Source organism: Centruroides sculpturatus, unplaced genomic scaffold (assembly GCF_000671375.1).
Source record: "Centruroides sculpturatus isolate CEXI.00-Female unplaced genomic scaffold, Cexi_2.0 scaffold688, whole genome shotgun sequence".
NCBI lineage: Eukaryota > Metazoa > Arthropoda > Arachnida > Scorpiones > Buthidae > Centruroides > Centruroides sculpturatus.
The window spans coordinates 366,210-394,090 of NW_019385125.1; the positions used below are offsets into that span (position 1 = coordinate 366,210).

Here is a 27,881-nt window from a genome sequence, read left to right on the forward strand (position 1 = left end):
CATGCACATTTGTTTTCTTTTATAGAACAATTGAGAAACAAAACGAATCCGTATCAGATAGATCACCTTACAAATCACCATCCCAATCTCCACAACAGCTACCTAACAATAATATTCAGAATGGCTCTGTGGAATAAACAAGAATTGGCATTATCATCAAATCATTCATATTTGGCTTTTTAAGTGTAATTTTTGCAATATTAAGCTTTCTATTTTGTATCTTATCATTTAAAATTTTTGCATTATCTTCATAAACCATCTCTGCATCACATTTTACTGTATTTTGTAAACAGCAGTGTTGTGCGAGTTCAAGTAAAACTGCATAATCGATAGGAAAATATTTTTAAAGAATGTTTGTTTTTATAATTTTTTTATTAAAAAATATGTATATTATTTCATTGTTAGAGATGTTATAATCCATAAGATTTTTTTATTAATCATTACTGATCATTCATCTGTTTAAAAAAAAAAAACAAATTGTAAATACTCAGTTCTGTAAGTTTATTGCCAAAAGTGATTTTGTCACCATCTCGTGACACGTTGCAGTTTTCAAGCAAAAAGTCTATATCTATAGATGTAAATTTTGCTCTGATCCACTTAACAATGGACACATACTACAAATTATATCACTTCAGAAATTTCATACTTAATGACCTAGAATTTGTTAGCTCTTGTGCAGTGAAAGTTTCGTTTTTCTCTACTCACATGCTATTTTACATCCATTGCTCTATTCGAAAAGCGTTTCAGAACGAATTTTGACATTGTTTGAGATTCCGTTTCTGCTAACGCCCGTTTCCTCTTACCATGTAAAAATTGTCATTCATTATCTTATTCTACTGATATCTTTGAAAATCTTATATATTACCTAATACATTAATGGAAAATATATTTTTGGTAAATTTCGTATCTGTACAAAAAGTTATATTTAGCATTGTAACATACAACAGCACAGTAACATTTAGAGAGGAAAAAAAGAAACCGTGCACTCCGATGATGCAAAAATAATTTATTCGAGCCTCAAAAAGTTCGAATGTTAGCAAAAACTCTGCAACCACCAGACGATACATTAATTTTTGATTAAAGATATTACTCAGCAATGATGTAATATATGAAAATAAAATATATTTGGAGTCATTGTATTTTATTTTTCGTAGAGGAACACACATCCATTAAGCACGTACATACGTTTTTATTTAGAAGTACTCGGTTACAAAACAGATTATCGTAACTGAATAAATTACAGCCAAATAACTTTCATTTCAAGGTTTAAAACTATATAGCAAAGTGGAGACAAAAGATTACAAAAAGTATTTAAAACACAACACTAAAATTTTATTAATAATCCAAATTACCACACTTGTGATACATTTTTTTTGTTTTACACAAAACACAGTCTCTTGTGATATTTTGTAAAGGTTAAACTGAAGTCTGGTGATTTATTCCAGTCATTTAGCTTCTAGATCTGTAAAACAACCATCAAATAAAGTGAATGATCAATAACCATTGAAGAATATCTTTATAAATATATTTTTTATATATACACACACACACACACAAACAATGCTGTATTTATTTATATATATATAAATAAATACAGCGTTGTGTTTAAATATAAAATCTACACTAAACTTTAATGTGTAGTATATACATGAATAACTTAACATATGATCAGAGGAATTTTTTTCTTGTTTAAATATTCTTCCACAAATACTCATTAAATTAACACAATCAATAACAATAAGTAACTTAGCCTGCATCCTTATGCTAACTTTTGCCAATCGCTACAATGAAACTGGTTTCCAAACCATTTGCCAACATTGTCTTACGAAGAACACACACGTGTCTTGAATTATTGCTAGTATTGCATTGTCAAAAAAATTTTTTTTATATTTAAACTGTCATTTCAATCTTATATTTATGCATCTTAATTCAATATATATCACATTAGGAGTAAATTTTTTATACAAGAATTTATGAATTAATTTTTTGATCAGTAGCATCAGCAATGTTGATTGTTTTAACCAATCATAGGACAACATATGGGTATGTTTCAGTATTCAATCAGGAAAATTTGAGTAACCACACTGACAGTTTCGTCCTTTTTGGCACCTATTGTCTTGTCAATCTCAAAATTCAATGATCTCTCTTAGGCGAATGTGATAAAACTGAAATTATCACTCCTAACAAAACAAAACATGCTGATTTGTCTGGCAAAGAAAAGAAGACATGTAAAGAAATAACAATTAGGTTGGATGTGGAACTACAAAGTCAGGTGTTAGAAGAGAAAAACAGGTAGAAAACCAAAAATAACAGCAATATGTGCAGAATCTGTTGTTTGACCTTGCAAGACTGTCATAGATCATCAAAAGACATCTGGTATGCAAATTGCTGATAGAATTGTTAGACCATTGATCACACAACTTTTTTCTATGAGCAAGAACACCAAGAAAGAAGCCATACATCAACAAAAAGCAGATTCAGAAACGTATCAATTGGTCTGGGACACAAGAAGATGGGGTAAGATTATTTGGAACAACAATTACAAAGATTTGCAGCTCAAAGTGATGGAGTGAAATTTGTTTGTCACTGAACTAGTGAAGATCTTTTGCTCAAGTGCACTTTGGTCACCATGAAGCATCCTGTGAGGTGTGTGTAATGGCTTACTTGGCTACATATGGTTTTGGATATTTTGCTGTCATAGATGGTAAACTTGATGCAAAAAAAAATACCAGGAAGCAGTGTTGGAAGCAAAAATGCTGCCCACCATTGGAGATTTCTTTGAAGGAGACAGTAAGCAATGGTGCTCCATTCTACTGAAAGATGCATCTCATACAGTAGATCCAGAAGTTGCCTAAAGTGTTCAGGGACCAAACTATTACTGTCCTGTCTTGGCTGGGAAATAGATTTGATATTGGATTTAGGTCATGACTATGGTCCAGGCTGAAAGTGTGGTTTCACACCAAAAAGCCCAGTAACAAAACAGTTGATAGAAGCCAACAGCTAAACTTGGTTTAGGGTGATCACACCATGAGATATCAGGCCTCAAAGAACTGAGACAGTAATGAAAAGGAAAGAATATCCAACAAAATATGATAAATATAAATTGTTTTACCAACTAAGTTTACTGAAGTTTTCTAAATTTATGGTGTCAAATTCAACAAAAAAAAAATACATTTAATATTCTAATATATAAAGATGATTTATTACAATACCATGTGAAATTTATGAGTGTAAGGAAAATTAATTAAAAAGCCTACTAAAGAGAAGCTATTCATTCATTTGTTATATAATGAATTTTTAACATTTATCTTCTAGTATCCTGCATCTAGCTAATGCAGGATACTAGAAGATAAGAAACTCAAAAATTACCCAAATTTCATGCTTTGCCATTAAAAAATGAAGAGTTTGTTGTCATCTTCATCTAAACATGCTAAGACATTCAAAAGAAAAAGTAATGTATGCTTCTGATAATCAGCTCTTAAAATAAGTTATTTGTAACAATACCAAACAACTTTACGACCATATAAAAACTTATTTTGAGGCTATCTTTTCATTTGTATACAGCATTTATCCTTTGACATCTTAAGTGGAGACTGTATAGTCTTGTCATCTACTTAAAAATTAAAATGAGGATCCCAGTACTGTTGACATGTTGAAAAAATTAGTAGTTCTGTATACTTTTAAACAGGGTTGTGGAGTTTTGGTGGTTTAGTTCGAGTTGTCAAAAATCTGCCAACTCCCAACCTGTTTTATATATATATAAAACAGAAAATTATTGGAATTGTGTCAAATTTGACCCTCCAATTTTTTTGCAAATCTACATATTTGGAGACCTAAACCAAAAAGGGGGGAATTTGTGTAGGGGCATCTAATTTTTTTATTTTCTTTATTTGTTCTGAGATATTGTTTGAGAGTGGGTAAAGTTTAAGAAATGAAATTTGGCAAGATAGCTTGTGTATAAAGGGGCATTAATGCTATTAAATTTTGGTTCTTAAATAAAAGTCAACAGGATGGAGACATAGAAGGTGTAATGTGTCATATCTCCAGTATTGTTGGACTTAATAAATATTTTACTCATTATTAGTGTTTGCAATTTTTTATAAAACTCGTCTCTACCTTCAAAATTAAGCTTTTTGTCATTTTATAATGGTACAGTAAAACCTGGTTAAGATGTTCCCACCTGAGATGTTTTTTCTAAGTCATTCAAATTTTGCCCATAAGTAATGGTGTCGAATGATGTCAACCCAGGGGAAAAATTTACATGTGCCTCGAGAAAACAGTTGTGGAATGAAGTCCAGGTTCCTGTGAATCCTGGGTCCAGAAAATTTTACCCCCATTCTCTCGTTGGTCCTGCCTGCCCATAAGACTTTGGTAACATCTTATGCAGAAATTTTTAACAAGTATTGATTCCACAAAACAATTTTTACACACTTAAAACAATCACATTGGTGTTTTCATCAGAAAATGCATGCACAGAAATCCTGTAGTAATCCATGTAGAAATCCTGTCTCAATAGAAGGGCAGGCTGCCCTTCTATTGAGACTACAGGATTTCAAACAGGATTCCCACACTATCATCCATACATACAGAAAAAAAAACTCCAAATCTTTGTCATTTCTTGACAGCTCAAGGTGTGTTGAGTCCTTAAATGAAAAAAATTTGGGTGGTCACTTTTTAGCCTATCTCTACACTTTCCTTCTGTTATATATAACAGCTGGGAAAGTAAAAATTATCAAATACATATTTATATATTGACTGTCATTACTTAGAGGAGTCTTTTAGCTTGAAATAAAAAGTTTCTATGTTCTATTAGGACTATTTATTGAAGCTTTTATTCTCAGGTAAAGTGATGACATCAGAATTCCCAGGCCTAATTTGTTAACAAGTCCATCCCTGGTTAGAGTCAGTAGATTTTTACGTGAGTCTCCACAGCCCTGCTTTTAAAGCAAATAGCCAAAAATTTGAATATTCAACTTTTTGAGAAACGTTTTTTGGTCATCACTTTTGTAAATAAACACAATTGTAGCCATTTTAGCCACACTACATCCTACAGTTTTATATTAATTCTAACTTGTGTGAGTGTGTATTAGTTACTTATCATTCTGAGAGTGAGTAAAAAATTCTTTTTTATAATTCTATACTGTTTCATACAATTTTGTAATAAAATAATAAATCACAAAGCCAGAAAATTCAAAATAGGATTAATGACTCCTAGAACAAAGCTTTGTTCTAGAAGTCATTAATCTGAAAGATCCTAATCAATATCATTATCAGAATTAGCTATTAAAACTGTTATTCCATTTCACATACTTAATAACCAAACAGTAAATTTAAAGAGTGCATTGTCTAATAGAATTGTTTGAACATTTTTGAAAGAAGAAATAGTTACATTGTGATCCATGCATTTATGAATTATAAAAGGGAACAAAAGTTAATTATTTATCACATATTGCATAACAGAAAGAGACTACTTAATTAATAAAAGTTTATAAATAAAATAGATACAATTCTCCACCATACCTTTAAAATGCAGTCTATTTTAAACACTTATCGAACATTTTTGGTCAGATTCACAGACCTTCTTCAGGATCGAACTGTCAGAATTTAAATAATAAATACGTCATCGACGTACCTGGTTTATTATTTGGAATAATAAACCAGACATACCCAATTTATTAGAGATATAAACAGCAATAATTATGGCCTGGAATTAGAACTAGAGCAGCAAAATCAAAAAAGAATACATTTCTTAGATATAGAGATCAAAGTAGACAAAGAAGGGGTAATCAATACGAAAGTATATAGAAAGCCGACGTACATTCCTGATTTGATACCACAGTCCTCGCATGACCCAACAAGCTACAAACTAGCAGCGTTTAGAGCACTAATTAAAAGAGCATACACTCATTGCAGCAGGATTCATGATACGTGTAAAGAGCTTGAATACATCGCAAAGCTAGCAAGAGATGTAGGACTTAAGGAGAATAAAGTAAAAGCCTTAATACGAGCAGAAAAAGAAGGCAATAAAAATAAAGATGATAGAGAGAAAAAGGAGTTCACCGTAATGGAATACACGGCTCAGTTAAGTAACATATACAGAAAAATAGGAATAGAAAGCAACAAGAAAATAGCGTATAAGAGAAACACGACAATATTCCAAATGCTAAGAAATGACAAAACACCCGTTGACAGGAGGCTGATCCCAGGTGTATACAGAATACCGTTGTATGATAAGAAGCTGAATAAGGAGATATATTATATAGGAGCCACTAAAAGATCGTTAAATGAAAGATTGAAGGAGCACAAAAAGAATGTAAGATTTAAACAACCAATCACAGCTTTGGCTAATTATGTGATCTTAATTAAGAGATCGAAATCAAATGGAGCAAGGCAGATGTCATACAAAAAGTGGAAAATAGAAGACATCTAAAGTATGCAGAAGCCTGGCACATTTACAAGTGCAAAGAAAAAGGGCAAAATATAAATTTCCGTGAATCAAACAAAATAGCATCGGCATGGAAAGCGGCGACATTAAAATTATAATAATGGGCATGCGCAATTGAGAAGAGTATAGAACGTGCATTTTGGAATTTCCGTTTTGCAAAGTTTAATTCTGATAGTTCGATCCTGATGAAGGTCTGTGAATCTGACCGAAAACGTTCGATAAGTGTTTAAAATAGACTGCATTTTAAAGGTATGGTGTTTTTTAAATAATAATGCAGTTAGAGATATAATAAAATAGATACAATATCATAAATATAAATTCTAAATTATCATATTAAGCATGCATGTAATGAAATGAAATCAGGATTAAAATTCTAAAATCTTGTATTTAAATAATTTCCAATCAGAATGCTGAAGAGTAAATTATATATAAAATTACATAAAATTTTATTGATATTGTGCTAAATATATAACAACAGTTTAACAATTTTGATACAGATATAATCCTTGTTTGAAACTTAACATTTCAAACATTTGGCATCTCCACTAAAGCATAATTTCATATCATCTGCCTAAGAAGAGTTAACTGATAGTGAAAAAAATTGCTATGTTTTAGTAGGAGACAAAAATATGTTCTTTTGCCATTCATCTGATGAAGACATTTTTGAAAAGGTCAAAAATACTTGCAAAAACATTCTTTTTGTCATTAAACACACACACAGTGTTCTTAGTGCTAATTTATCTCATAATTGGTGACAATTGTCTCAGGCCTGTATGCAACAGGACAAATCTGAATTCTTGTTCTTTTCATCATTTCAATAACATATCTTTTGGCAATTTTTATTAAAATTTGAATTTCTCTCATGATTATGCTATTTAACTGATTTAGCTATTGAAAACATAATATATTTTTAAAATTTTTGAAAACAATTTTGTTCAAAACCCAGCCTAACTATAAGTAATAACATTCATTAGTAACAAGCTGATCTATTGATTAGAAGGATGTTTATGAAACAAAGAACAGTAAGATGATGGTTTCATTAATTACTCTCTGACAATCATTATTTAATAAAATGATGAAGAAAAAGTCATGATACATCAAGGATAGAAAACCTAAATATATCATATTTTTTTGTCTTTATAATGTGTTAAGATGATGTATATTTACAAATTTCAAGAACTATATATAAACATAAATTGTATATGTAATTTTATTTACTAAGCTTATAATTGCAGTTATAATGNAAGTGAACGTCTCTTCAATCCGAAAAATTCTTCTGGTAGACTACTTCGCAGCCAATTCTTTTATAAATATGTTATCTTACAGTGTCAATTGTTGTTGTTACCCTATTACACTCTCTTATGTCTAATACCAGTGGAATACTGTATGTAAAATATGACCAATTCTTTTATATTTCACTGATTTGTATAAAAATTATATTGTGAATAACTCAATTTGCATGTAATTAATATTTAACAAATTTTTTCATTGAGTACCTATTTTGCCCATTATTAATTTGATTATCTGCAAACTTTTATTAAGCAGAATACATAATTTAAAAAAAAATAATGAAACACTCAATTTTTAAATTCATCACTTAGCATTTCAATTGGTTCAATTTGTTCTGCCAGCTTAAAATGCGTTATTCTCTGGTTATAAAACATCGTATTCAAAATTATAAAAATTTTAGAACACTTGAATGCTTGTTTTAGAATTATTTTGAAATCTTTCTAAAACAAAAATTTAAATGTTAAAACAATTGAAAATGAGGTTGTAATTTGAAAAAATTGTAGACCTATAAATCCCACTGTCATCCATATGTCTGCTTGGCTATCTATCCATTTATCTGTCCTTAATCTTGACAACAGTATTAGATAGATGAAAGATAAGTCTGGATATAGAAAGCTTAGGCCCCACTTAACTATATATGAACTTCTATTTTGGAAGTCACAATATTTCAGTTCAAAAATTTCTCCTTAATGGAGTTAGATACATGACTGGCATGACTTCAATGTTAACAGGAAAAGTATGATGTACAGGGACAAGACACTACTAAACTTAAGTGCATTGTGGCAAAAAATTGCAGCCTAGCATTGTGACAATTTCACAATAAATAATTGCTTTCCTTAAGATTTTGTAACCTCTTTCAATGTGAAATTGTATCTTTTTAATTAATATAAATGCATACATCTATGCAATCATATCAATTATAAGCAATTATATCAATTATACATATATATTGTACGTTTAAATGTAATATAGTTATTTATTTTAAATAGAATAATTAAAATAATGACTATATTAGCATAACTAAGATGTATTAATCTTTTATGACAAATTTTTTAAAATTATTCAAATTGTAAATGTTAAANGGGATAGCCCAAGATATAGCCAAAGATTGCAGCGCCACAGCACTAGCGAAAATTTAATTTGCCGACTGGAATTCTTTCGGATAAACGACGCTCTACTGTATAATGTATACTGAACAGACTACTAGTATTTTCACAGCATTAATTGTATTCAGTACGTTTATCATTTTATTTAAATTAATTATTCTAAACTTGCAGTTCAGAACTATAATCCATGTTTTAAAAAATTAAAGGAAAAATTAGGTATAATTCTTCATAAAATAATTTATGATTGATAAATCTAGAAAATACAGTAGGGATGTCCATATTATTGCAAATATCTTTAAAAATTATTATATCCACACAGTTAAGAATATCCAAATTACACAAAAGAAGGGATGTCTTATTTAGAAAGTAACTTTTGCCAAATTATAAAAATAAATAAAAACAAACCAACCTTCTTTCTCTGGAGGGAGAACGGCTTATGCTTCTGCGAGGACTGCGAGATCCGCTTCTGGAATAGCGCCGGCGTGGTGGTGGTGACCGTGATCTAAATATGAGAGAAATGATCTTCGTTTTAAATAACTTCATGGTAATTTTTTCCTCTGTGCTTTGTTTTTACTTGTTAAATTGTCCATTGGAAGGACATAAAGAGGATGGGAGTTTGCATCAGGTTTTTCCTGTTAATAATCTAGTTTTAAAATTTTACATTATATTCAACATAAAATTTTTCTGTAAATTTATTATTTAAATATAACTTCTGGTCCAAATAAACTGATGCAAACTCTCTGTTACTACAGAGAGACAGAAAGAAAACAATAACCTGTATTACGAGGGTAGTGGAAGTTATGTTGTCGACTATTTGTCAGCCGCTGCTTAGTGTTTGCAGTAGCTGTAGTAGTAGCGAAGTAGAATAAGTAGCCGACGGTGGCGACAGACAATACATAATGCGGTTTGGCTGATCAGCGTTGAAGAAACTAGTTTTTGGCGGTGGTGACTTTGTCGACTACGATGCACAATATGGTATGTTGCATGAAAGACAGAGGTTGAATAATCGCAGTTTAAAGGTGAAGCGTCGACCGGACCTCATGATGGGTGTGGTTTGAAGGGACGGACGTATGGTCATTGTGTTTGTGGATTTTTAACAGCAATCTGATGTACATCTCCAAAGATAGGACTGCATTTGCAGCAAAGTTGGCTGCGCTGAAAGAGTTGTATTAAACACCGATGCTGTCAGCCATGAGGAGGTAGATAGGAACGAAGAAAATGGCGAGTAGATTGCCTGTAATGGTTGTCATCATTACATATTATCGTCCAGTTTTAACTGCTTACTCTATTCAAAGTAATTTAAAACCCCAACCCATCAATAGTATATTGTTATAAACAATGGTTAAATCCTTCTTTTTAAAATTATTTTGTAATACAACAGAACTTTGTTAATCTTATTTAAATTAGCTTAAATCCCTCAATAAAATAAAACAGTTGTTCCTTAAATAAGACTTAACAAATTCTAAAAGTAACTTATTCCTATTTAAACTGCACTATCACAAAGTGCCAAATTACAATGAAATTAATTTTTCTTGACATACAAATCAACTAATGTGATTTGCATATTATATTTAATAAAACAAAGAAATTTGACAATTAATTTAATATACATAAGTGAGTAGATAGAAATGAAAGTATTTCTTCTCATGAAAATAAGCAAACATTCCTTTTAATTAAGAGTCTAAACCTTTATATATTACATTATAATAACTATTTTTGACAATCTTCAAAACACAAAAGCAATCATTTGAGAAAACATTACTATTTAAGTTTTTTATCATTGTAATACAGTAACTTTACATTATTTAAAAGCATAATTTGTTGCCTAAGAAATATTAGGGAAAGTTTTTTGATGGATGAAATTATATTAAGAAAAAATTATATTCATAATGAAATAATTTGTCAATTCAACCTTCAAATGCAAATAAAAAGAATAATTAACCTGGTCATAATAACATAAGTATCTATTGAAACTACAGTACAGGTATGCAGTGCATAATGGTGGACAGCCCATATGATGGAGGTTCATAAGATTATAGTAGTGTTGAAAAATTTGTAGCTGTCCACCTTCTCTACATTCAGATACATAAATACTTATTGCATTACATATAGCCTATTTGAGAAGTGTATTAAGTACAGGTTGTGTTTAGACAGGTTTGTCTAAACACAACCTGTACTTAATACTTTAATACAGTGGTCCCCAACCCCCGGGCCGCGAACTGGTACTGGTCCGTGGATCAAATGGTACCAGGCCGCCCAAGGAACATTAAATTACTGGTAATTTCCATTTTATTTACTATTGTGTATTTCTCTTGGGTTTGTGCGACTTTTAATGGACGATAGAACAACGGAATAAATTGGACATAAGAAACACACTTCGGGTGTCATTGTCTCCTATTACCCCCAGATGGAACCGTCTTGTTGCAAAAAAACAAGTTCAGTGTTCTCATTGATTTAGAGTTCTAGTGAGTTCAAATGTTAAATCACATTATATTCATTTTTTGGTGTAACTGTATTTTAGTTTGAAGGCATGTTTAAATACAATTTTAAATTAAAATTATTAAATTAAATCAATCTAAAATATAAACAATCAATGTCCCCCTCAGTGGGCCGCAATAAAATATCAAACATTGACTGATCCGCGGCGATAAAAAGATTGGGGACCGCTGCTTTAATACATTCTGAGAAATATTATGCATCATTAAGTGAGGCATAATTGTAATATCCATGGTGCACATAGAAAATGTAATCCACAAGTTTTTAGTCTGTTTCTGAGATATAAAATATCTAATGAAATACATTCAATTTTTTACAATGTATTAAATAAATTACAATATTAACACAGATGTAATGGACTAAAAATTTCTGGATTGCATTCTTTGACTAATAAATATTCAATATGAAGTTAAAAGCCTATCATCCTACAAAGTTTAAAATTTTATCAAAAAACTGAAAAAACTAAATATCAATTCTCTCAAAAAATAAATAAAACAGTAACTAACTACAGAAATGTCAAATTAATGAAATACAATATAATAAAACAAACAAATATCTATGATTTCTAACTTTAGTTGGTTGATGGAATATGACTGCAACAAGCAGGCAATTTACTAAGGGAATGCCTCCCAGTAGGACTTTCTACAGGAAATTGGCCCTATAAAATAAACTTTCAGTATGAAAAACTCTCCAATAAAACACTATCCTAGAGTGCTGTTTTATTGGAGATTTTTCATATGGAAAGTTCATTTTATAACAACAGTAGGACATATAACAATGTATACATAGTAATGTAGCCACCACCAGCAGTTAAATGTTAATACTATTGAAAATTCTTGTGAATATGTTAAATATATCTGATCATAAGCACTTGAGTCATTAGAAGTATTTCGCCAGTGGTTAATTGTCACTGATAGATGCATCAGTTATATGTATGACTATACAAATACAATCGACCCCCTATAACGCAGTAGATATGTTCCACTTCATAAAAATTCACGTTGTAGGAATCCTTAAATACATGAGCCAATCACAGCCCAGCACTTGTGCAGTTTACGGACTACAGCTGTTTGAAAAGTTTTGTTCCATAAAATTAATCAGTTCTAGATTAATTTCACTCAACATTTCCAAAACACACAATTTTTTGTCAATAATCCGTATAAACTGTGCTATAAACAAAAAATTGTAGGATTACTTACTGAGTGTGCACCGTTCGACAACACCATTGCTTAAGCTTGTTTTTGTCGCGGAGCAGTGCACCGAACAGTGGGTGCGTTTTCTGATAAGTTATTTTTCTGCGAAAAATTCACTGAACTTTGGAGACATCATTAATAGAAATCATTTTTATGGCCGTTGAATAAGAAATGTTTATTTTCACAAGAGATGTATAAAATTACAGTACTGTATTAGACTTACAGTACCTAATTTATATACTGTACAGACGATATTAAACTCAACTTACCCACCTAAACTCTCTGTAGTGTGTAAGTAGTTCGGCTGCTCGTCCACTATTGGTCCAGATTCGACCAATCCTGTCGCGACACGAGTCAGCGATGATGTTTTACCTCATTTTAAGAGTCCCTTTTAGCATCTTCATACGAATACGGTTGCAATTTTTTCACCGCGATATACGAATCCGCATTATATGAACCCGCATTATAGGGGATTGACTGTACTGTTTACATCAGACATATCTCACTAAATAGGTGAATGTAAACTTGTTTGAACATCTCTCAAGAATGTGTTCATTGCATGAGTAATTATATAATACTGAAGAGGAATCTCTAAGACACTGTGATTTGTAAAGCATTAATACTAGAGAGAGAATAATACAAAAATGTGTCAAATGTTAGCATGGGTACTTGGTTTGCTACAGTTCTAGACAATTGAAATTTGGAATAGATCTGTAGCAAAATAACTTGGTTTATGAATTAAGAAAAGTCAAGTCTTTGTTCAAGATTTAAGCAGAAGAAGAATAATCAATTTTTAACATTCTGTCTAACTTAGCATATCTTTTTCCATAAATCTTTTCGTTCTCTTCATTTTATTCAAGATAATCTTTCTAAAGAAAATATCAAAAATTTATAAATACTTACACACACAGAATGGTTAAAATCTAAATCATTTACAAACAGAAGTAATGACAAAATTTGCTTTAATAAAAATTTTCATAAGTTTCAAGTAAAGTGTAACATTTGTTAAGTTTTTAATGCTAAATTTCATCATTAAAAACCTCATTAACAAAAAATATAAAAATCATCATACCACCACTTTATTCTAAGCTGAAACTAGTCAAACAATAAAACATCTTTCTCACACTTCCAGAACAAATACATTTATTAACACAAATATTTTCTTCCTGCCTCAGGGTTTGTGTGTTCCAAATTGAATGTTAGACAAGATTTTTAAATAAGAATATGCTTCTAATTCCATTCTTCTGATGTCATGGCATTTGAATAAAAATTTTAAGATTTTACATAGCTCCATTGCATAATATTAACAAACAGGATTAATAAAAATGGCTGAATATAATAACAAAAAATAAAATAATATATACTTAAATAAAAACATCAAAATGGATTCAAATTTCTGTTAATCCCTTTTTAGGGAGTAATCCACAAATGCATGCCATGTTGAAGGTAAAGCATTGCTTTCCTTACTGTTAATGCAAGTACCTTTAAGTGTCTTGTTACATATTTCCCAAGTTTCTAAAGTGCTGAGCCTGTGTTTGTTGAATACCCATTTTATCAGCCTTGCCTTTTTCCACCTAACTGACATCCTGGCCTTAGTCACATATTGAGAGCCAGTATCTTATATTCCAATTTAAGAACCTTGGTTAACATTCAATTTGCAATACTTAAACCTGAGGCTGGTCCTTAAAGGAGGTCAATCATATTAATAAACACATCAGTGCTGAATGTATGAGAAAAGTGTGGTGTTATTGTAATTATCATACTAATTCAGCAATTATCTTTCTCTTATTTACCATATTTATTTGAATGTATGGCACATGTTATTTCAGGTTTTAATAACTCTGAAAATAAATTGCATCTTAGATTCAATGTAATACTTCATAATTAGTGACCTCTAATTCCATGCATCTTATTTTTCTGTCAATAATTTCATTGCATCATTTTAATGATTCTATTAGACCAATACTAGTAACAGAAAATACTCTAGAGATCAACTTAGCTTAATCTCATCATTCTATTAAGCTGGATGCACACAGACAGCAAAATTAAGATAACAATCAATTTCCACTTTTGACCTTGACAATTAAAATGGCAGATTGGTTGAACTTGTCATCAATGTTCAATGTCACTTTAATTTTGCTGTTTGTGTTCATTCATGTTTACAGTAATATCATAAATACTTTGGTGAAAATTCCAGAACAAGTTATACAGCAGTCTTTCAAGAAAAGTTGCATTTCTTATGCTTTAAAAGGCACCAAGCATAATTGCATGTGAGAAGATGTAAACATTGAATCCAGTGTTGATTAATAAGAGCCTACCTAACACAGTGGGCGAAGAGGTTTCTAATTTCAATTCCAAGGAAGACAGTCATATATAACTTTACTTTCAATGAATACCAAACAAATTTATGTCAACAATCAATTCTGTTGTCATAAATTTGTCTTAGGTTGTCTATTAAAAAAATGAGGTGAGCACAAAAATTTAAGTGCATCTTAGATTTGAATAAATATGGTAATACATTTAAATGTTCAGTCAGTAATGATAACTGTACACATTTTGAAAGAATCATAGATCACCAAATCAAGAAAAACTTGATTTGATTAGTCTAGTTATATTGTTGGCTGATACTTTCAAATTTAATAATCAGTCCAATAATGCAAGATGAACAGAAATTATCTAATCTTGACAATAGTTTTCAGCTTCAATTATCAATGCAAATTAGGATGATGCAAAATCTATCAATCAAATTTAATGTTTTATTACAAGTGAAAATTTTATTCAAATGCCATTAAAATCAGTATTTGAAAGTTATTTATATTAGAATGCATTCAATATACTTGTTATCAACTTCAATATTTTTCACACCATGGAAGAAAACAGACAAGTAGCACATTCTCCAGATTGAGTTGGTGTATTCCTTTAACTTTCTAGTCATATCTCCAAAGACTGAAAGAGCCCAAGTCATCTATTAAGTGTGAAATCATCACTATCCCAGGAGAGAGAGTTATCTATGGTAATATCAAACAAACTGAGATAAACTTGAGGGAGATTATGACTGAAGACAGACAATGGTGGCAAACTCAAGATTTAATTTTGGGGAGCTGAGTTAAATCGATAAAAAATTTCTTATTGCAAATTCAATAAAATTCCCACCATATGTGATCATTAATTCATAAGTAATAGAGAAATAGAAGACATGACAATACAGTAAAGTGTTGTTTATCCGAATCAATTGGGGACTGAGGTTGTTCGGAAAATTGATATTTCGGATAACCGATTATGAACGAAAAAATATATTAACCTATCCCATGTTGAAATTTTTCTCCGTTGCGTGTTGTTTCGTGTTGAATTTTCGTCAATGTTAAGTCTAACGAAGACTATTGTATCGTTAAAAGTTATTTTTTTTATTTTGTACAAACAAAATAAATATATTTAAAAATATNTCTTGTATTTAAATAATTTCCAATCAGAATGCTGAAGAGTAAATTATATATAAAATTACATAAAATTTTATTGATATTGTGCTAAATATATAACAACAGTTTAACAATTTTGATACAGATATAATCCTTGTTTGAAACTTAACATTTCAAACATTTGGCATCTCCACTAAAGCATAATTTCATATCATCTGCCTAAGAAGAGTTAACTGATAGTGAAAAAAATTGCTATGTTTTAGTAGGAGACAAAAATATGTTCTTTTGCCATTCATCTGATGAAGACATTTTTGAAAAGGTCAAAAATACTTGCAAAAACATTCTTTTTGTCATTAAACACACACACAGTGTTCTTAGTGCTAATTTATCTCATAATTGGTGACAATTGTCTCAGGCCTGTATGCAACAGGACAAATCTGAATTCTTGTTCTTTTCATCATTTCAATAACATATCTTTTGGCAATTTTTATTAAAATTTGAATTTCTCTCATGATTATGCTATTTAACTGATTTAGCTATTGAAAACATAATATATTTTTAAAATTTTTGAAAACAATTTTGTTCAAAACCCAGCCTAACTATAAGTAATAACATTCATTAGTAACAAGCTGATCTATTGATTAGAAGGATGTTTATGAAACAAAGAACAGTAAGATGATGGTTTCATTAATTACTCTCTGACAATCATTATTTAATAAAATGATGAAGAAAAAGTCATGATACATCAAGGATAGAAAACCTAAATATATCATATTTTTTTGTCTTTATAATGTGTTAAGATGATGTATATTTACAAATTTCAAGAACTATATATAAACATAAATTGTATATGTAATTTTATTTACTAAGCTTATAATTGCAGTTATAATGTCATTCATCTGTGTTCAGTAATTTTAAACTAATTTTTGTTCTGAAAATATTGATAATGAAAGAAACTTTTAAAAATTTCTGGAAAATGATTTTTAAACTAAATTTCAGACTGGCTGATGTGAAAAGTTGACAGTCTTTTGTGATTTGTTCTGTTGATCTGAAATGTTCTACTAAATGCTTATGTAAATATATTTTAAATACAGTAGAGCGTCGTTTATCCGAATCAATTGGGGACTGGGGTTGTTCGGATAACCGATTATGTACGAAAAAATACATTAACCTATCCAGTGTTGAAATTTTTCTCCGTTGCATGTTGCTTCGTGTTGAATTTTCGTCAGTGTTAAGCCTAATGTAAACTTTTTAAAATAACAATCGTGGCTATTGTATCGTTAAAAATTATTTCTTTATTTTTTACAAACGAAATAAATATATTGAAAAATATAAAAACAAAAAAAAATTATACTTTGGAACAGCGCTGTCCAACTGGCGGCCCGCCAAACAATTTTTACGGCCCGCGAGTACATTTTACTATGAATAAATTTGTTACTAAATTATTATTATTAATATTAAAATTATTTTACTACCGTGTTTTCCCGAAAATAAGACAATGTCTTATATTAATTTTTGCTCTGAAAAATGCGCTAGGTCTTATTTTCAGGGAATGTCTTATTTTTTCCAGGAAGAAGAATTCACATTTATTATTGAACAAAAAAATTCCCAAGTCGAACTTAGACGAGAGTGACGTATATCCGGTGTGTCGAACTGTCGCCTTTTTATAGCGTCAACATCGGACTCNAACAGTTGTTCCTTAAATAAGACTTAACAAATTCTAAAAGTAACTTATTCCTATTTAAACTGCACTATCACAAAGTGCCAAATTACAATGAAATTAATTTTTCTTGACATACAAATCAACTAATGTGATTTGCATATTATATTTAATAAAACAAAGAAATTTGACAATTAATTTAATATACATAAGTGAGTAGATAGAAATGAAAGTATTTCTTCTCATGAAAATAAGCAAACATTCCTTTTAATTAAGAGTCTAAACCTTTATATATTACATTATAATAACTATTTTTGACAATCTTCAAAACACAAAAGCAATCATTTGAGAAAACATTACTATTTAAGTTTTTTATCATTGTAATACAGTAACTTTACATTATTTAAAAGCATAATTTGTTGCCTAAGAAATATTAGGGAAAGTTTTTTGATGGATGAAATTATATTAAGAAAAAATTATATTCATAATGAAATAATTTGTCAATTCAACCTTCAAATGCAAATAAAAAGAATAATTAACCTGGTCATAATAACATAAGTATCTATTGAAACTACAGTACAGGTATGCAGTGCATAATGGTGGACAGCCCATATGATGGAGGTTCATAAGATTATAGTAGTGTTGAAAAATTTGTAGCTGTCCACCTTCTCTACATTCAGATACATAAATACTTATTGCATTACATATAGCCTATTTGAGAAGTGTATTAAGTACAGGTTGTGTTTAGACAGGTTTGTCTAAACACAACCTGTACTTAATACTTTAATACAGTGGTCCCCAACCCCCGGGCCGCGAACTGGTACTGGTCCGTGGATCAAATGGTACCAGGCCGCCCAAGGAACATTAAATTACTGGTAATTTCCATTTTATTTACTATTGTGTATTTCTCTTGGGTTTGTGCGACTTTTAATGGACGATAGAACAACGGAATAAATTGGACATAAGAAACACACTTCGGGTGTCATTGTCTCCTATTACCCCCAGATGGAACCGTCTTGTTGCAAAAAAACAAGTTCAGTGTTCTCATTGATTTAGAGTTCTAGTGAGTTCAAATGTTAAATCACATTATATTCATTTTTTGGTGTAACTGTATTTTAGTTTGAAGGCATGTTTAAATACAATTTTAAATTAAAATTATTAAATTAAATCAATCTAAAATATAAACAATCAATGTCCCCCTCAGTGGGCCGCAATAAAATATCAAACATTGACTGATCCGCGGCGATAAAAAGATTGGGGACCGCTGCTTTAATACATTCTGAGAAATATTATGCATCATTAAGTGAGGCATAATTGTAATATCCATGGTGCACATAGAAAATGTAATCCACAAGTTTTTAGTCTGTTTCTGAGATATAAAATATCTAATGAAATACATTCAATTTTTTACAATGTATTAAATAAATTACAATATTAACACAGATGTAATGGACTAAAAATTTCTGGATTGCATTCTTTGACTAATAAATATTCAATATGAAGTTAAAAGCCTATCATCCTACAAAGTTTAAAATTTTATCAAAAAACTGAAAAAACTAAATATCAATTCTCTCAAAAAATAAATAAAACAGTAACTAACTACAGAAATGTCAAATTAATGAAATACAATATAATAAAACAAACAAATATCTATGATTTCTAACTTTAGTTGGTTGATGGAATATGACTGCAACAAGCAGGCAATTTACTAAGGGAATGCCTCCCAGTAGGACTTTCTACAGGAAATTGGCCCTATAAAATAAACTTTCAGTATGAAAAACTCTCCAATAAAACACTATCCTAGAGTGCTGTTTTATTGGAGATTTTTCATATGGAAAGTTCATTTTATAACAACAGTAGGACATATAACAATGTATACATAGTAATGTAGCCACCACCAGCAGTTAAATGTTAATACTATTGAAAATTCTTGTGAATATGTTAAATATATCTGATCATAAGCACTTGAGTCATTAGAAGTATTTCGCCAGTGGTTAATTGTCACTGATAGATGCATCAGTTATATGTATGACTATACAAATACAATCGACCCCCTATAACGCAGTAGATATGTTCCACTTCATAAAAATTCACGTTGTAGGAATCCTTAAATACATGAGCCAATCACAGCCCAGCACTTGTGCAGTTTACGGACTACAGCTGTTTGAAAAGTTTTGTTCCATAAAATTAATCAGTTCTAGATTAATTTCACTCAACATTTCCAAAACACACAATTTTTTGTCAATAATCCGTATAAACTGTGCTATAAACAAAAAATTGTAGGATTACTTACTGAGTGTGCACCGTTCGACAACACCATTGCTTAAGCTTGTTTTTGTCGCGGAGCAGTGCACCGAACAGTGGGTGCGTTTTCTGATAAGTTATTTTTCTGCGAAAAATTCACTGAACTTTGGAGACATCATTAATAGAAATCATTTCTATGGACGTTGAATAAGAAATGTTTATTTTCACAAGAGATGTATAAAATTACAGTACTGTATTAGACTTACAGTACCTAATTTATATACTGTACAGACGATATTAAACTCAACTTACCCACCTAAACTCTCTGTAGTGTGTAAGTAGTTCGGCTGCTCGTCCACTATTGGTCCAGATTCGACCAATCCTGTCGCGACACGAGTCAGCGATGATGTTTTACCTCATTTTAAGAGTCCCTTTTAGCATCTTCATACGAATACGGTTGCAATTTTTTCACCGCGATATACGAATCCGCATTATATGAACCCGCATTATAGGGGATTGACTGTACTGTTTACATCAGACATATCTCACTAAATAGGTGAATGTAAACTTGTTTGAACATCTCTCAAGAATGTGTTCATTGCATGAGTAATTATATAATACTGAAGAGGAATCTCTAAGACACTGTGATTTGTAAAGCATTAATACTAGAGAGAGAATAATACAAAAATGTGTCAAATGTTAGCATGGGTACTTGGTTTGCTACAGTTCTAGACAATTGAAATTTGGAATAGATCTGTAGCAAAATAACTTGGTTTATGAATTAAGAAAAGTCAAGTCTTTGTTCAAGATTTAAGCAGAAGAAGAATAATCAATTTTTAACATTCTGTCTAACTTAGCATATCTTTTTCCATAAATCTTTTCGTTCTCTTCATTTTATTCAAGATAATCTTTCTAAAGAAAATATCAAAAATTTATAAATACTTACACACACAGAATGGTTAAAATCTAAATCATTTACAAACAGAAGTAATGACAAAATTTGCTTTAATAAAAATTTTCATAAGTTTCAAGTAAAGTGTAACATTTGTTAAGTTTTTAATGCTAAATTTCATCATTAAAAACCTCATTAACAAAAAATATAAAAATCATCATACCACCACTTTATTCTAAGCTGAAACTAGTCAAACAATAAAACATCTTTCTCACACTTCCAGAACAAATACATTTATTAACACAAATATTTTCTTCCTGCCTCAGGGTTTGTGTGTTCCAAATTGAATGTTAGACAAGATTTTTAAATAAGAATATGCTTCTAATTCCATTCTTCTGATGTCATGGCATTTGAATAAAAATTTTAAGATTTTACATAGCTCCATTGCATAATATTAACAAACAGGATTAATAAAAATGGCTGAATATAATAACAAAAAATAAAATAATATATACTTAAATAAAAACATCAAAATGGATTCAAATTTCTGTTAATCCCTTTTTAGGGAGTAATCCACAAATGCATGCCATGTTGAAGGTAAAGCATTGCTTTCCTTACTGTTAATGCAAGTACCTTTAAGTGTCTTGTTACATATTTCCCAAGTTTCTAAAGTGCTGAGCCTGTGTTTGTTGAATACCCATTTTATCAGCCTTGCCTTTTTCCACCTAACTGACATCCTGGCCTTAGTCACATATTGAGAGCCAGTATCTTATATTCCAATTTAAGAACCTTGGTTAACATTCAATTTGCAATACTTAAACCTGAGGCTGGTCCTTAAAGGAGGTCAATCATATTAATAAACACATCAGTGCTGAATGTATGAGAAAAGTGTGGTGTTATTGTAATTATCATACTAATTCAGCAATTATCTTTCTCTTATTTACCATATTTATTTGAATGTATGGCACATGTTATTTCAGGTTTTAATAACTCTGAAAATAAATTGCATCTTAGATTCAATGTAATACTTCATAATTAGTGACCTCTAATTCCATGCATCTTATTTTTCTGTCAATAATTTCATTGCATCATTTTAATGATTCTATTAGACCAATACTAGTAACAGAAAATACTCTAGAGATCAACTTAGCTTAATCTCATCATTCTATTAAGCTGGATGCACACAGACAGCAAAATTAAGATAACAATCAATTTCCACTTTTGACCTTGACAATTAAAATGGCAGATTGGTTGAACTTGTCATCAATGTTCAATGTCACTTTAATTTTGCTGTTTGTGTTCATTCATGTTTACAGTAATATCATAAATACTTTGGTGAAAATTCCAGAACAAGTTATACAGCAGTCTTTCAAGAAAAGTTGCATTTCTTATGCTTTAAAAGGCACCAAGCATAATTGCATGTGAGAAGATGTAAACATTGAATCCAGTGTTGATTAATAAGAGCCTACCTAACACAGTGGGCGAAGAGGTTTCTAATTTCAATTCCAAGGAAGACAGTCATATATAACTTTACTTTCAATGAATACCAAACAAATTTATGTCAACAATCAATTCTGTTGTCATAAATTTGTCTTAGGTTGTCTATTAAAAAAATGAGGTGAGCACAAAAATTTAAGTGCATCTTAGATTTGAATAAATATGGTAATACATTTAAATGTTAAGTCAGTAATGATAACTGTACACATTTTGAAAGAATCATAGATCACCAAATCAAGAAAAACTTGATTTGATTAGTCTAGTTATATTGTTGGCTGATACTTTCAAATTTAATAATCAGTCCAATAATGCAAGATGAACAGAAATTATCTAATCTTGACAATAGTTTTCAGCTTCAATTATCAATGCAAATTAGGATGATGCAAAATCTATCAATCAAATTTAATGTTTTATTACAAGTGAAAATTTTATTCAAATGCCATTAAAATCAGTATTTGAAAGTTATTTATATTAGAATGCATTCAATATACTTGTTATCAACTTCAATATTTTTCACACCATGAAAGAAAACAGACAAGTAGCACATTCTCCAGATTGAGTTGGTGTATTCCTTTAACTTTCTAGTCATATCTCCAAAGACTGAAAGAGCCCAAGTCATCTATTAAGTGTGAAATCATCACTATCCCAGGAGAGAGAGTTATCTATGGTAATATCAAACAAACTGAGATAAACTTGAGGGAGATTATGACTGAAGACAGACAATGGTGGCAAACTCAAGATTTAATTTTGGGGAGCTGAGTTAAATCGATAAAAAATTTCTTATTGCAAATTCAATAAAATTCCCACCATATGTGATCATTAATTCATAAGTAATAGAGAAATAGAAGACATGACAATACAGTAAAGTGTTGTTTATCCGAATCAATTGGGGACTGAGGTTGTTCGGAAAATTGATATTTCGGATAACCGATTATGAACGAAAAAATATATTAACCTATCCCATGTTGAAATTTTTCTCCGTTGCGTGTTGTTTCGTGTTGAATTTTCGTCAATGTTAAGTCTAACGAAGACTATTGTATCGTTAAAAGTTATTTTTTTTATTTTGTACAAACAAAATAAATATATTTAAAAATATAAAAACAATAAAAAATTTTACTTCAGAAGTTAATTTAGTATCAAAAATGTAAAATATTTGAGTAGCCCAAGACATAGCCAAAGATTGCAGCACCACAGCACTGGTGAAAATTTAAATTTGCCAACTGGAATTCTTTCGGATAATTGACGTTTCGGATAACTGACTTTCGAATAAACAACGCTCTACTGTGTGTAAAAAAAAAAAAAGAATTTTACTTAGGAAAAGATTTTTGAAAAATGTGTGTGTGTTTTTTCATTTTATTTTGGGAGGTGCCTGAACCCCTTGTTTTCCCTCTGGATGTGCCACTGAAAGGCAAACATATTGAACTGAACACACTATAATATAAATGTCCTCAAATGCTAATGTAAATAAGATTTGTTATCTTCTCATTTGACTGTAGTAAAGAGTTAAATCATTATTTGATTAAATTTTTTATTTGGATATTTTAATACATTCAAACACACAGTAATAATATTTTAACATTCTTGAAACTGTGTCAGTATTTTTTCCTTTGTTCAAACATGATATAGTGCAATACTCGACATTTTTCATCATTAACTTTTATTCAGTTGATACGCATATAAGTTATTTATACACGTTTTGGGCTTAATAATGCTCCTCTTCAGTCAACTAAAATTAATAAAATGTACACAAATCATAAAATGCAATATACATATATAGATATTCTAAATATTAAACTACACATACCTCAAAAACTAAATCACCATTTTTAAAAAAAATCATCCTTAAACATTTGTGTAACCAGCATATGATTTACACAAATAATCATCTTCACCAGTTATGCAAATGTTTAAGGTATTTTTAGAAAACAGTGATTCAGTTTTTGAGGTACGTGTAGTTTAATATTTAAAATATCTATACATCTATCGCATTTTATGATTTGTGTACATTTTATTAATTTTAGTTGACTGAAGAGGAGCGTTATTAAGCCCAAAACGTGTATAAATAACTTATACGCGTATCAACTGAATAAAAGTTAATGATGAAAAATGCCAAGTGGTCGAGTGATTGCACTATAACGTGTTTGAACAAAGGACAGTAATAATATCTAAAAGCTAAGGAACTAAACCACATAGCACAGATGAAACAATTAAGATAAAGGGCATTAATTATTTAGACATGACATTTTTTCAAGTAACAAGCAGTCATAACTTAATTATCATAACAAAATTTTAAAAAATACTAAGTTATTTGACTTCCTACAACAAACTATTATATTGAAAATATATGGTTCAAAAGATAAAAATTAAAATTATTAAATGACAATATTAAAATGTTAAATATCTCCACTTGTAAAATATGCAATGCAAAGACAATCATTTTCAATTAAGCATCCTAATGTTTATTATATCATATTAGTATTAAAATTATTAAAATGTATTATAAAATTATGTTTTGACATGGTTAGAAAATAATTATATAGCTTTGCTAATTTGTAATTTTTTCAAACTGATAATCTTGTTTCACCAATTGGACAGCAAATAACTTTTTTGAAGTTCACCTAAGAATAAAAGTTTTACTAAACATAAATTCTCAAAAATTTCACATACTAAAACTGCTTCTGTTAAATATGTCTCTCTATAGCTGATGTATTTAACTTATCCCTATTCAAGATGCAGATTTCAATAAAAATAAAAAAGCATACATGATAACATAAAAATAAAAAAGACAAAAAGTAGCAATATATAAAAATTTCACTTTGTATATTTGTCTCTCTCATCAAACAGTTTTCTTTGTAATATATGCAGATTAATTTTTCATAATTTAATTCACGGTATTATATATTTTACATTTAAAACAGAACTGCTTAATTTTGTAGCACAATAAAGCTTGAACCTCATGTAAAATATCACATAAAATGAAAATCAAAACACACTGAGTGTGGCATTAACAGTTTTTTATTAATGCTTTCAACAAACTCATATTCATCATCTTCAGGTAAACAAAACATGTTTTTTAAAATAGAACACATGTAATCTAATGTAAATGGATTAAATATCGTTTAAATTGAAAGTCGTTACATGTGTGATCAAAGCTCAGTTACACAAGATATTGAAATGTTGAAACATAGATAGCATAAGCGTGAGTATACACCCACATCAAAGAACATTTATCACTGTTTAGCTGTTTATACAGGGAAACCCATATGTTGGGCAGGTCAAGTGCGGGTATGTTGCATGGCTTTAACGTTGTTGTGAGGAGAGATTCCCATATGAAAATGAGTTTCTGGTCACTGAAGCACTTGAGTAGCATTGTTTGAGCCCATAATGGGTTGTAGTTCTGTTCAAGCACCTTTTTTGCAAACTTTATGGTACATTTTCTTTTCACCACATCATCCTGGTACTCAGTGATAGAGGTGTCCACATAATACAAAGGTTGAAAATGTAGTTCACTTCACGCCAGCCAGTTTAGAAATTAAAAATATGACACTTCCGTGTTGCGGCGTTATTGACAACGATTTGTTAAATTTCAGATGTGCTCGCTAGTACTTTCAACAGTTTACAACCGTCGTCTTCAGGCGAAATCGAATACCTTTGTTTTCGAATTGACAGCTTTTAACGGACTTTCCAAATTACGTAATGCGCGTGGTTGGAATATAGAACAAATTAATAAAATTGAATAAATAAATATTTTCCTTAAAGAAACCTGCTGTAATAACTTGAATTCCCCAAAACATATAAATATTGATTGATGGTGCCGTGCATAGTGATGGAATAAAATTAGAACACAAAATTATAACTTGGATTGTTTAAATAAAGTTATCCATAACTGTGGTATTTCCAATGTCGGCGTATTGCACGACAAAGTAGCGGATATATAAAGATTTTCCCATATGAATATTTGCCTACGATCATTGCAATACTTAAGCAATTTAACCTGGTTCCAAAGTGGAAGATAATCTTGTTCTAGCACCTTTTTCGCTAATTCTGTAGCTGGTCTATTATTTCTAATATCTTCTTGATGTTCGAGGATCCGGGACCGTATCATTCTGGTGGTAGCTCCAATATAGATAATTTCCTCCCCTGATACTGTATGTATTTAAACAATCCAAGTTATAATTTTGTGTTCTAATTTTATTCCATCACTATGCACGGCACCATCAATCAATATTTATATGTTTTGGGGAATTCAAGTTATTACAGCAGGTTTCTTTAAGGAAAATATTTATTTATTCAATTTTATTAATTTGTTCTATATTCCAACCACGCGCATTACGTAATTTGGAAAGTCCGTTAAAAGCTGTCAATTCGAAAACAAAGGTATTCGATTTCGCCTGAAGACGACGGTTGTAAACTGTTGAAAGTACTAGCGAGCACATCTGAAATTTAACAAATCGCTGTCAATAACGCCGCAACACGGAAGTGTCATATTTTTAATTTCTACAAAGGTTGGAAAGTGACAGCAGGAATGATATGAGAGACCATATTAAACTTATGGAAAACTGAGAATAGTAGTCCTTCAGGACCTATCTATGTGCAGATCCAAAAATGTTGTTGTTGTATAAACCTCTTTTTTACCATGTGAAGTTAATAGATTGTTATACACTGAACATTTGTTGTTCTAACATGGAAACATTTGTTGTGTCCTTCCATGCTATGAGAATGTCTTCAATGAAACATAATTACAACCATGGGTAGCAGATGACAAGTGGGGAATTAAATGTTCTGTGTTCAATTTCTCTCATGATCAGTTCTGCTAGAACAGCAGATAAAGGGGAAATCATGCAAATCTCCTGTTTCTGTAAGTAAATTTTCCCATTGAAATGAAAATAGTTCTGCTCTGTGATGAAGATCAGTGTATCATGTATATCCAGTATCTGTTGAGCACTAAAGCTCTTAAGGAATAAAGAATTAACAAGCATTACAGTTTCAGAAGTGTGCACTGAAGAACTCAAACAAGGATACTATGTCCACTTTGTAGAAGTTATATGCACTGGTTTGTAATGTACCAATAACCAAAGTGATGGTGGATTTATCAACCAAGGACAAGAGAGTAACATAGGGCAAGTCTGGGATCAGTGTACAAAAGAATTTAGCTAGCACCTTTTCTAAAAAAAATAAGTAGGACGGAACCAACTTTCTCCTGTCCCTCTCCCTGCTGCTGAATTTGTGCAGACTCATCTGAAACAATTGGGATAAACTCTCCACCTTTGAAAAATCAGGAGAATCCCATAATAGGGGTGAGTATGAAGTACAGTACATTGGGGCCACAATACAAATGCTTGCTAGCTGCCCAGCCAAGCACCAGGATAACATAGTGAAAATAAAACATATCACAAAACTTGCAAAAAATGGTGCTCAAACAGAACAACCCATTATGGGCTCAAACAATGCTACTCAGATACTGCAGCAACTGGAAACTCATTTTCATATGGGAATCTTTCCTCATAACAACCTTGAAGCCATGCAACACAACAACACTTAACCTGCCCAACATGTAGGTTGTCATATATAAATGGCTAAACAATGATATATATCTGCCATCACAACTTTTATATGGATGTATACTCACTCATGCACTGTAT

General features: G+C 30.4%; 2 protein-coding genes across 3 annotated transcripts in view; one reads left to right on the top strand and one right to left on the bottom strand.

The window, feature by feature from the left end:
• LOC111635129 (serine/arginine-rich splicing factor 3-like) overlaps window positions 1-1,134 on the top strand; it is a 40,544-nt gene extending 39,410 nt beyond the window's left edge. Inside the window, exon 5 of the mRNA XM_023379986.1 lies at window positions 26-1,134. Within this exon, the coding sequence (XP_023235754.1) occupies window positions 26-137 (112 nt within the window). The 3' untranslated portion in view covers window positions 138-1,134. The remainder of the gene's footprint in view (window positions 1-25) is intronic.
• Window positions 1,135-1,273: 139 nt separating this feature from the next.
• Window positions 1,274-27,881, bottom strand: part of LOC111635130 (RNA-binding protein 1-like) — a 47,870-nt gene continuing 21,262 nt past the window's right edge. The window contains exons 6-8 of one of the 2 annotated variants that reach the window (XR_002758340.1): window positions 9,617-10,075; window positions 9,251-9,343; window positions 1,274-1,462 (exon numbers count right to left, since the gene is read on the bottom strand). Coding sequence is in view for 1 of the 2 variants with exons in the window: in XM_023379988.1 (XP_023235756.1) it covers window positions 1,450-1,462; window positions 9,251-9,343 (106 nt within the window). In the remaining variant the exon portion in view is untranslated. The remainder of the gene's footprint in view (window positions 1,463-9,250; window positions 9,344-9,616; window positions 10,076-27,881) is intronic. The other variant, XM_023379988.1, reaches the window with a different exon arrangement.